The sequence below is a fragment of the Protopterus annectens genome, chromosome 14.part0, assembly GCF_019279795.1.
Source record: "Protopterus annectens isolate FY-2018-M chromosome 14.part0, PAN1.0, whole genome shotgun sequence".
In the NCBI taxonomy this organism is placed as follows: Eukaryota; Metazoa; Chordata; order Ceratodontiformes; family Protopteridae; genus Protopterus; species Protopterus annectens.
Genome location: NC_056748.1, coordinates 653,346,951 through 653,359,705, shown reverse-complemented (window position 1 = coordinate 653,359,705; position 12,755 = coordinate 653,346,951). Strand labels below are relative to the sequence as shown.

Here is a 12,755-nt window from a genome sequence, read left to right as displayed (position 1 = left end):
ATCAGATTTCTCCATAATAACAACCCCCCACCCACTTCCTTGTCAGGTGTCATTTTTCTTAAGTCATTTATTTTAAGTTTGTTCCATAATTCCTTCTCCCTCTGACTTAAATTATCTGGAACACTGAATTTCCTGCTCAGTGCATCATGCAGGTAGTTCACATATTTTTTCATATAACAATGAGAGGTGGGTAGGTAGGTAGATTATATGTTCTAGGTACTCTCAAATCAGTACACAAGATACATTGTTGAACATAACACTCATATTTAACTTTCTAGCAAACTGTTTAAGGTCCATGAGGACATAAACTAAATTAGCTTGCTTACTGGGCACAAATATCATACCCCTTGCAAACAGATCACCACAATCATTATTTACTACATATGAAGAAAAATTATAAATGTTAAAGTCCCCATTGGAGTTTGTAATGATTGTCCATTTTTCAGGTGTGGTATAGTTAACAACAGTACCTTGTGCTGGTTCCAGTTGTGGTTCCTGAGTCCTCGATTCCTCCAATGGGAGTGCCCTCTCTGGGGAACCTGGGAAAAATACTGTGATTCCCATGGGCCATTGTTCTGTTTTGTTCTTATTCTTTCTGATCATCTCAGTGGGGGGGGGGGGGTATTATTTTGCATCATTGAAGCTATTAGAGGTGTTTATTGGTTTCATTTTGTTCATGGACATGATTTTCCTTGGTGTTATTATATTCCACAGTGGAATTTTGCCCAGGATTAGATGTCTGGTTATAGTTCAGTTTGTTGCTCCATGTTAGTGAGGTTGGTGGAACAGAGTAAGCTTTAAGTTTTACGATTGAAATAATCTCTTTTGTCTCATTCCAGCTTCTTGAGTTTTCTGTCCTTTATAATCCAGATTTGTTCATCAAAGCTGAAAATAATTGTCCCATATTCATAGTTATGTATGTCAAATGAAAAGTCATGGGTGATGGTACTATCTAGAGAATTGACATCAATGATTAGTTCCTCTATGAGCTTAACATTAGATTTTATGAGTAGTTCCATGTACTCACATCCACGATGATCGAACATGCACTGTAACTCATGGTGAAGTGGAGAATCTTTTATAAGCCCTTTGTGTACCGCCACGTACATATGCCTTTTGGTACTCTATTTGCTTTTATGCATTCAGAGGAAAACACATTGTCTAGTTATAATTTTTTGATCTTAAGCAATTTGTAATTGAATTCACCCAAATGCTGTTTAATGTTTGTGCTGTATTGCTGTGTATCACCCAAATGAACATCACCATGAAACCATGTGACTTATAGAAAATTCACCACTGTTGCCAAAATTAGAGTTATTGCCATTACCGTTAGTTGTAACTGTATTCAAAGTTCCGATAAATTCTCTCAGCCTGGAACCATCTGCTGTGTCATGTCCCCCTCCCAAATTGGGAATGCTTGTTAGATGCAATTTCTTCTATTTGCTGGGATAGGTGTTGAATAAGTAGAGCAAGATTCCCAGCAGAACATTGTAAATTGGGAATATCACTGTTGTCCATGTCAGGAAACAAGGTTTGGGAGCCAGGTAGTCCTCCTGCAGCCATATGGAAAGTCACAAACCAACAACTGGTAGCACAACACAAAGCAAGCCAAAACAAAGAAAAAACAAACGGCAGGTCTGCAGAGACTAACTGTAAGCTCCTGGATCAACCAAAATGTACTTCAAAACAAAATAATGTACTCCAAAAATATTTTATGATGAGCAGTTTCATTTTATTAGTATGTGTGGATGAACTTATCTGAAGAAGTTTTTACTAGTAACACAAAAGTGCTTATCATAAAACATTTTTGGAGTACTTTATTTTGTTTCAAAGTACCGTTGGTTGATCCAGGAGCTTACAGTCAAAGCCTCTTCAGATCTGCACTTTGTTTTTTTCTTTTTTTTTTGTCTTGGTTTGTGTTCTGCTACCATAAAAAAATTATTGATATATATGGGAAAAAGGTATATACTTCTGCAACTTTGAGCTTCAGAATTTTAAACTGTCAGGCTGAAATGTTAAAGTTTGTTCTGACAAATTGTGAAATTATGAGGAATGTTTTATATATAGCTTGTTCTTTAAGTAACTTAGTTTTTTCTGTTGCACAGGTCACTTACTCACTGTTTGCAATGTGACTTAGTTGATACTTTTTCCAGGGGCTATGGCCACTAAAACTGTTTTAAGGAGGTTTACTTGACTGCATTCTTAGAACCTCCCAGATGGTGTAAAAATGAGACTTTAAATTCTCCCTTGGATAAAGATTTAGTGTTTGGTCCCTCTGCTACAGAGATGATCAAGAAGTGTGATGAAAGGAGCAACCTGATCCAGGGAGTCTCTAATATTTTTCAGCCCTCCTTTTCCAGATTGCCCAAGGCAGTTTCCTTCTCCTCATCCAGTTTTAGCAAAAAAACAAAATAGAGTCTCAATAGAATTCAAGTAAACAGACATTTAAGAAGTTGTTGGACGGGGGTTCCAAAAAGAAGTCTCAAATCTTCCAAAACCAAGGCAGTCCAACAAGTCTGAATGACTGTTTAAGAGACCTTGTGCCCCCTCCCATCCTGGTCACTTTTCTCTTCCAGAATGTCTGAATCTCCATCATACGTCTCAACTGTACAGATTTTCACAGAATGTCCAGATTTTTGCCTCATATTTTGTGTGTGTTCCTCTTAAAATCTGTATTTTTCTGGCAAATAGCTGAGGACTGAAGTCATTAAATAATGACAAATGTTTGAATTTAAGACTCCACATCCTTCAGAAATTTCATGCTAATGCAAAACCTATTATTCTCTCATCTTTCTAAGTTTGTAAGAGCAATATTTAAAATCTCTCTCTATTTGTCCCGCCATCATTTTAGGCTTTGTCCAGACTTTTTGCTCTAAGAGGTTGAGAGGTATGATCTCCATTATTCTCTTTGGCAACAGATTGTTTTAGACAAATGAGATCTGAAAATCTTTCATCAGGATTACAGATCGCACTGGGAGGAAATTCTAAGTTTCCAGGGTATCATTCCTTATCCTGTAGATCAGAATCTTTTGTTTCCACCTGTTCTTCATCACATACTGTCCCAATGAGTGATAGAACCACTTCCTCCTTCTCATTTAGAAAATGGATTTTATTCAAGGATGTTCCTAGTGCCAAAGAAAGAAAATGCTTGGAGACCAGTTGTGGATCCTTCTTTCCTAAACCTGTTTGAGATAGTGACTACATTCAAAATGATGTCACTTCACAGCTTGTGACCTCTTCCTCCTCTTTCAAGTTTCCTGGTAACACTAGGCTTAAAAGATGTTTATCATCCCATCCCTATTCATCCAGACTTCAGATGTTTCTTAAGGTTCTGTGTGTCTGGATTGTATTATCAGTTCTCTGCCTTACCCTTTGGACCTGTGCACCAAGAGCATTCACAAAATGTCTAGCTCCAATTATATCCCATTGAAGGCTACAGGGTACCCACATTTCTCCATATTTAAATGATTTGCTTAACTTTGCAGAGTCCTTTTTAAAATGTTAGGAATTTCTCTCTTGGGAGAGAGATCTCTTGCCAAATTATGATTCAAATAGAACATTCAAAAGTCTTTCTTGACTCCCTCACACAAGATTGTATTCCTGTGATGTCAACTAGACACCTCAGTTCAAAGAGCTTTTCTTCCAAAGGAACAAATAGATCTTTATTTAGCTCTATTTCTAGGGTTTTCCACTCAGACTTTGGTCACTGCAAGGGAATACCTCTGGATTTTGGGTCTCATGGCATATTTGATTCTCATGATACCCCCTGGCAAGACTCCACATGAGAAAGATGCACTGGTATCTGAAATCTCTATGGTCCCAGAATCAACACCCTTTATCTTTTTAGATCCCAGTACCGGGGTTTGTCAGAAAATCTTTTGTTGGAGACAACATATATCCTTAACTCCAGATCTCCTCTTCTCCCTCCCAGCTCCAAAGCAGTCAATCACCACAGATGCTTTTTACTTGCGAGGGGATCTTTTTTTGGAGGGTTAAAAGTGCAGGGAGGTATGGGACACTAAGGACAGATGCAAGCATGTAAGTATCAAAGAGATGCTTTCTGTGATCAAGGCACTCAACATTCTGAACCATCTTAGGTCCCCAGTTACAGGCAATACCACAGTCATGTGGTATATCAATAAGCAAGGAGGAACTAGGATGTACCCCACTTTGCAGACTAGCCACATTAGCTTGGGATATAGCTTCATAGCACAATCTCACTTTACAGGCATCCTACATTTAATTAGAGCAAAATTGTGGGGCAGACAAGCTGAACAAGACCAGGGCAGACCTTCACAAATGGAAACTAGAACAGGAATCTTCCATGATATGATCTATCTGTAGGGAGTTCCTCAAGTAGACCCCTTGCTTCCTCAGTGAGCAATCAGCTGGCCAAATTCTGTTCCAGGACTCCATGCAAGAAGGCCTAGAAGACGGTTACCTTTTCTTTTCTTTTGACAAGAATGTTCCTGTATATCTTTCCACCCTTTCTACTAATACCAGGGTGCTTCTGAAGATTCAGAAGGAATCACCTAAGATCATTGTGGTGATTCCCTTCTGACCCAGGCAACCATGGTTCTCCCTTCTTTTGGAAATGGCCAAGGGCAATTACCACAAGCTTCCTCACAGAATGAATCTACTCACTCAAGAACAGGGTTGTTTGATACACCCAGACATCAGTCATCTTAATTGACTGCCTGGATGATAGGGACTTAATTCCTTTTAGGCATCTGTTTTCTGAGGAAGTGCATCAGGTACTAATGCAGACAAGAAAGCCTGCTACCAGAAAATCATATATTAGCAAATGGAAAAGGTTTTCAATTGGTGCCAACAACATAACCAGCACTCATTCAGGGTTAGTTGTTCTCTGGTTTTACACTATTTGTGTAAGTTGTTATCCTATGGCCTTTCTTATTCCTCTGTCAAGGTTTATTTATCATCCATTTCAGCATGTCTGCCCATAGATCTTTCTCTTTCAATGCAGTCACATGTCAAAATGCTCTTGAAAGGAGTTTTGTGTAACAGGCGTCCAAGTAAACCAGTGACCCCTCCTTGGGATCTTAATTTTGTGTTAGCAAAACTAACACTTGCTCCATTTGAACCAGTTAATCTGTCTGACTTGAGGTTATTAACATGGAAAACAGTATTACCAATTGCTTTGACCTCTGCAAAAAGGCTATCTGAGTTGCAAGCTTGTGTGGCGAGTCAAAGCTAAAAACTTTTCCATAAGGACAGGATTCCTTTGAAAACTCATCCTTCTTTTATGTGTAAGGGAGAATGGATGCTTCACATTTTGATCTTCACAGACATTTCATGGAAATGTCTTGACAGAACTAAATTTTTCATATCTTTGGATCATTTGTTCATTTCTTGTGAAGGTAAGAAGAAGGGACAACCTGTGTCTAAACAGACTATTTCCAAATTGTTGTCTAATACTATTACCTTTTGTTATACTCACCATGACAAATCTACTGCAGCCAGGGTCAGGGTCCATTCTAGTAGGACCATGGCTTTATCTGTGTCTTTTTGGAAAGGGTTAGTTTCTAGAAGTTTCCTGGAAGCTGCTACTTAGTCCTTTGTACATACTTTTACAAAGCACTATGTACTTGATTCATTCTCTAGGTCTAGATCAAGCTTTTCTAGGACCATTCTCCAGGGGATCCTGGAACCCTTCTCCTTTGACCTCCCAAATATAGTAGTAAAATGTAAATGTTATCCTGTTAACTATGTTAACAGAGTAGCTATGGTAATCTACCACTATAGCTAAGGCTACTGCAGCAGTGATCAATGTGAAGAACATAATGCAGCTGTGTTATTTAACATTCCATAACTGTAGATGTTCAAAAGATCTCTGCCACAGTAGCCATTCCCTCTCTCCATCCCCCTTGTTTTGTTTATGTGGTGTGTTTTATGCCAGGGTATGGACATTTATTTTTTGTTGTTCCTAGCATTGTCTTTTCAGGGCTCTGTCTCCCTGTCTCTGCTAGTGGGAAAGCTCTGAAGGTCTTCGCTCCCTGATTTGTCTTTTAGTCAGCTCAGCTCAAGCTGCCTGTGAGTTTTGGTACATGGAGGAAGGTGCCCTGAAGCTTTTGAAGCTGGATAACACTTATATCCTTGGCAGGATATAGTCAATATAGGTAAGGCTACTACAGCAGTAATCAGTCAAGCATGTACTGTTTTGGTAAGTTTAGCTTAAGCAACTGTACTTTGCTTTCCACCTGTATGGATTTATCAGCACTCATATGCACACTTCTCAACATAGTTCATTTTAATGTTGGCACACAGTGCCTCTTCAGCCGCAGGCTGTTCCTGCATAAAAAGCCTACAGAGGTGTTATCTGTTTGTCAATGTATGCATCTTAACAATGTCTCTGTGCTGCTTTCTGTAGACACTGATTGACAGTGACCTTAGGATGGTGCTTTTGATATTGAATGATATGCATTCTCAGTTAATATCTGCTGAATGTTTTTTGTCAGTGAACACCTATTCTCTTTGGTGAATGTGATTGATTCATTCCTAGGTTTGAGAGTTTGGGTCAACTACTTGGTTGTCTTGGAGTTAGGCTCATAGGTACTCACGTGGGTATTGATCGCTGAGGTTCTTTAGATGCCCAGCCCTGTATTCCTATGAAGTTTGTATTCCTTGTAACTTAAGTACTAGTAACGCAAAGCTGGACAGAACATTTACGTGTTACCCCCAATCCATAAGGGACAAGGGTGCTAAACAAGGAGTGAATTTGTGGTTTTCCATCCATTCATCCAGATTACATTTGAATAGAGTAAGGAAAGTACTTTGCTTTATTTGAAAAGGAAGACCATTTCAAAGAAGACATATTCTTTGTGGTACATATCTATCCCTCCAACATGTTCTGTTTATGTTGTAGAAGAAATTAAGATCTCTTGAGTGGGTGTTTATGCCTCCTTTGAACTTGCAGATGTGCAGTAGATTTGAGAAGATGGGGGTTGCTGAGGCAGACATTACCCCTTAATAGACTGTATTGATACCAAGAAGAGGGACAAAGGTTTGAGACAAATCAGTGTAATTTTTATGATTTAGATCCTTGTTTTTCTTGATGAGAAAGCATTGTGTTCATTTAACTTGTGTTAAGTGTTTGGACTTGTACGTACCAAACATGATATTATAAGCAATGATCGGCCTAATAAGTGCTGAATATAGTAGAATGATCACAGGACCTAGACACCATATCCTTATTAATAAGCTGTGTAATTAAAAATAGCATAAACAGAACATGTTGGTGGGATAGATATGTATCACAAATAATATGTCTTCTTTGAAATGGTCTTCCTTTTCAAATAAAGCAAAGTACTTCCCTTACTCTATTCAAATGTAATCTGGATGAATGGATGGAAAACCACAAATTCACTCCTTGTTTAGCACCCTTGTCCCTTATGTAGTTGATACAAGGCGATCAAAGGACAGTTTGTTGTCCATATAGTTTTCTAGGTCCCTAACTACCAGCTCGATTTTCAGGGGTGTGTTTTTGATGTGATAATTATAAGGTACATCTTGCTTGTTAGAAAACTGTTATAGATTTTTTGGCATTTACCTTTAGTCTGTGGTTATGGCACCCAGCTATTTGTTTCAGAAAGACCCTCTTGAAAGATTTTGGTGTCCACTAGAGAGTTTGTGATGGCAACAAGTTTACAGTTATCTGCGAACTTGGTCAGCCATAAACCTTAACAACCTCTTTGACTTCCAAGAAGTAAAGGCCAAAGAGGAGTGGCCCATGCCCTGAAACCTGGTATGCACCACTAATGACAGGTCTTTTGGAGGTAGAGCCACTGCCGTAATTTCATGGATTCTGTTTGTGAGCAAATTTGCTATCTAATGACAAACATAGGATCATAGGAAGTTACTATTCTCATGGCACTAGGGCCCTTACAAGCCTAGCCAAGTTTTACCTTTATTTCCATGATCAGCACCTATTGCCCCTGTTTAAGAGGGACACAGGTGGAGCCCCCGGAGTGAATTTATGGTTACCCATCCAATCGTCCAGATTGTGTTTGAAGGGATTAACACTTAGCTGGGAGAGTTTTATTAACAATATCTGTGTGTGGGATGGTGCTGAACATGTTTGCAAGGTCTAGATATGTGATGTGTAGTGATTTTCCCTCATCCATTCCATCAGAAACCTTTTTGAAAAAGTCGACCAGGTTCTGCAGGTAGGAACTGCCCTTGACAAAACTGAACTGACTTGGGTCAAGAGTTTGTAGATTGCCTATGTCCTTTTTAATGATTCTCTCCATAGCTTTACAGATTAGGTTGGTCAGACTTATGTGCCTCTAATTACCCAGGCCCATTGACACCCCAGCTTTGTGCAGGAGGATGACTGTTACTGTCCTCCATTTCTCTGGAAGAAAGCCCACTTGGAGGTTGATACTAAATAGCCTCTGTAGAGAGGTTGACAAGTCCTATTTCAGGCTGGCAAGTAGGCAGCCTGATATATTATCTACCCAAAAGACATAGTGTTGTTAGCCTTGAAAAGGGCTCCTAGGACTTGCTGTTAGAAGATTTGGAGCATTTTAGATGCAGATGTTTGATATGGGAATGTAGGGGGAGGGATGAAGTTAGATCAAAATTTATCTGTTAGTAGATTGGCTATGCCCTCAGGGTTTGAGTATGTAATTTCATTTACTATTAGCTCTGTACCGTGCTGGGTATTGTTTCTGAAGTTTCTAAGATAGTTAAAAAAGGCTTTATAGCTATATTTTGCCTGAGTGGCTGGTTTCACCTCATATCTAGCTTTGGTTGATTTGATCAAGTACCGAAGGACCTTATTAAGTTTACCATAAGTATTTTTGACATCTTGGGAATTAACATTAATTATATCATGTGTTGAATCTTTTTTTTCTTTTTCTTTTATCATTGAGCCTATTTATATGTGAGTTCCACCACGAGGATTAATTTTAAAAATTGGGATTGTATTTACTTCGGAGGGGGATATATGTTTCTATACAGCTATTCACATGTGCATAGAATTTTGGCAGTAAAAGATTCTGCATACATAATGGTGTTATCATATTGGCGAAGATGTTGAATTTCTCCAGCTCATCACTCACTCCATTTTATTAGATTAGCCTTTGCATGATCTCTGTATACTGAAGTCTTATGGTGGATGCAACTGATTTATGGTCCATTTTGATTAGGGAAGATGTTACAACTGTTAGGGAAAAGAGCTGTCCCATATTGGTGAGGACTAAGTCTACAATTTTGTCTCCCCTAGTTGGGAAGCAGACTAACTGGTCATATTTGTGAAGTTTAGAAATCTTTGGACATATATGTTAGGAGATGTGCAATTCTCCCAGTTGATGGAGGGCTAATTGAAGTCCTCTAGGAGAATTGTGGTTACCATAATGCATTAGGGTGACCAAAATAATCAAGTAAGAAGCATGGGCCCAGGGGGAATGAGGCTGGGATCTTATAGTTAGCTATGATATGATAAGGGGTTTTGTTAATAGAAAGCTGGATGTGGATGAGTTATAGGTTATTATCTTATCTCATGAGACTAGAGGTGAGATTTTGTTTTACAAATATAGAAACACCTCCTTCTTTAATGCCTTCATCTAGTGAGGTGGACATGAATGCGTGGGAGGTGTTGAAACACTGCACTGATACTGTGCTGTCAGTGGTTTTGAACCATGACTACATGATTACATGATGGTGCATATGTAAGTGCTTTCAAGGTAAGCAGTGCCTGTAGGGAATGATTTTTTTTTGTTGAGGGCTCCTAACATTGTGCAGCAATAACTTTGTTATCCAAAATTTTTTTTTTTTTTTGGAAGCTTTGGAAGGCCAACATTACCTAAAAAAGGCAATATATGGGTGGATGATGTTTTAGTTAATAAAGAAAGTCTTTGGAAGGCAGGTGCAGGTCATACCTGGCAAAGCAGTTAGGACTGTCTACCAGCTCCTTTCAGGCAGTTGTATATTGGACCCCCTTGAATGTCATCTAAGCTAAGCCAGTTGTTCAAGTCAGCAATCTTTTGTCTGTATTTCAGCATCATCCTCTGTGATGGTAAAGTACTGCTCAAGACTAGACTCATACCTGCCCTGATCATATATTCCAAGAGCTCCATCATGTCCTGCCATTGTCACATATTCCAAGAACTCTGTCATGTCCTGCCCTGGTCACATACTCCAAGAGCTCCATAATCTCCTGCCCTGGTGACATATTCCAAAAGCTCCATCATCTCCTGCCCTGGTCACATATTCCAAGAGCTCCATCATGTCATATAGTCCAGGGAAGTATGCCTCAAGTCATTTACTTGTGTGTAACATGACTGTGTCATATAGGTACTTGTGGTACAAAGACTTAAGTACATGCATGAAGCGGCAAATCCTAGTAGCTGATAGGAACTAACAGTGACCCTCCCTTTACACAGTCTGGCGTGTGGTTCATCAATGTGTCTCACCATTGAGTCATCTGTGATTAGTATATTGGATTGTGTGGATATTTACCACAAGGGGTTTTGAGTTGAGACACTGTGAGTTATAGATGCATGATTCATGATGGGTGCTGCCTGAGTTGACTGTTTGTTAGGTTGCTGAGGGTATTTGTTTCTTAGGTTTCATTTAGGAGGCCTTTGTGGTTTAGGTAGGATATTTTTAAGAGTCTCAGATTATGTATATCTATGTGTTTGTTCCATATTGCATTTGAGAGGTATAGTGTGGTGTTGTATGTTACTGACAACCTGCCTGCTTTTTGTAGTGACTATGTGAGAGCTTTGCCTCCATTAAAATTGTATAACTACATCTGTCACACACAGTGTCAATTTGTTTAAGTAATGGGTGGTTGTCAATAAACATGAGACAATTACTGCATTGCATCAGGATACCCATTTCAATAAATATGGCTACAGAAGCATTTGAAACAATAAATCCTTGGTTCTGGTTGCTTATTAATGTGGACTGAGGGGGATGTGTGGTGATAATGTAATTTTTTGCGAGGAAAATTTGGATTTTAGTATTTTTGCAAGGAGATTCCATTATCTGAATCAGTGAAAGGGGTGATTACTGTTTTTATATATTTTTTGTTATTTATTCATTTTAAGGAGTAAACATTATGCTTTAGGAAAATCTTCACAATGTAAAATTACTACCACCTACTGCCTTGCTGATTTATTTATGCTGATATGTATTTTTTACCATTTATTAATTTTTTGAGCAATGAAGAGACAGGCTGATGGGTTTATTTTCCTTCCATGCACAGGTCATTTGGAGTATCATGTCTCTGGATAATTATCAGTTTATGTTGCTCCTGTAGAAGAAAAACAAACGTCACTGTATCATTTGAGAGCTGGTGCTGATGTTAACGTGTGACCTAAGCTTGCCATTATATCATTATGCATTTCTGACACTTTCCTTGGTGCCAAGAATAAAATGTTAGCTCTCACATGGTCAGTGTGCTTGAATTAATCTTTACAGTATAGAAATTTTACTGAGTAAAAATTTGCTGACTACATGACTTCCTTAGTTTTTTTTGTTTTTCAAAATCAACTTTCTCTTGTTATAATACTAGCACCAGCTGTGAAGTTTTAGGTAATGTACAATTTGTAGGAGTGCTGGAAAGTTAAATTTTAGTATATATGTTATTTCCAAACTTTATTGTTCTCTACCAAAAACTATATAACAATAATAGCAATAAAGAGAGAAGCAATTAGTACTGAATGTTAGAAAAAACAAAGCCTTTCTTTCAATACAAGGTCCAGCTATAAACCCTCAGTTAGAGGGTATAGTCTTTCAGACTATCAGTCTTTTGGCTTACCACATGGATTTATGAATCTGAAGATTGATACAAAGACGTAGCAAGGTTACATTTGTTTATATCTTCATGGGCGTATTGATTAGAAATGAAAGTTACATGTTTTATGTAACTGACTATAATTGATTATTGATTTGTAATATGTATTACTGTTTCTGTGTAAAATATATACAGAGAAAAAAGGCAATACCTAAAGTCAGTGTACTCTAGATCTTTTTATTACACACAAGACCATTAAACTGCAGAATATTTTTTTGTTTTTTTATTTTCACAGAGCTTGCAAGAGAACTGAATTTTACAGTGGATGAAATTAATCAAATTCGAGTTGAGAATCCAAATTCTTTAACCACACAGAGCTTCATGTTGTTAAAGAAGTGGGTCCACAGAGATGGGAAGAATGCTACAAGTAAGTATTCTAGTAAATGATTTTACATGAATAGTCTCAAAAGTGAAAATTTGTCACTTTGATCTGTTGAGTGTTTTATCTGCGCGACTATAACTTACAGCATTTGCATTAATTTCCATTTTTTTAACATCTCCAATGTTTAGTTTTTGAATGCTGTGATAGGAGTGGACCTCATTCCTATGTATGGGTATACCATACTTGCAGTTCATGACAATGGTGTTCTTGTTAGCACCTAGGATTCGGCCAGAATTGCTTTCTTCTTTAATTCACCGGAGTCATCTGTATTGGTAGCATGTTTAAGTATGCCTGGAAATTATATTTATTAGTCAAGTTACTCCCAGTAGTACTGTAACATAGAAGTAACCAGTTCCACTTATTTATATCAGAAAAGTTAGTAATCTTTCAGAAACTTCCTAAAATCTGTATGCTGAAGTATGCCAGTCAGAATCCATAAAAGAAGCAGATTCCATGGTTGACCTTTTTACATGCAAAATTTATCTCTGTCAATGATGTCCCTCACCTGGAACAAGGAACAATGTTTCAGGTTTAACACTGTATAAAAACCTT

At 38.1% G+C, this 12,755-nt stretch overlaps 1 protein-coding gene across 7 annotated transcripts in view; it reads left to right on the top strand.

The window, feature by feature from the left end:
- Positions 1 to 12,755, top strand: part of ANK3 (ankyrin 3) — a 2,432,060-nt gene that overhangs the window by 2,238,815 nt on the left and 180,490 nt on the right. For all 7 annotated transcript variants that reach the window (XM_044056400.1, XM_044056402.1, XM_044056401.1 and 4 more), the window contains one exon: positions 12,057 to 12,188. In XM_044056400.1, the coding sequence (XP_043912335.1) occupies positions 12,057 to 12,188 (132 nt within the window). The remainder of the gene's footprint in view (positions 1 to 12,056; positions 12,189 to 12,755) is intronic.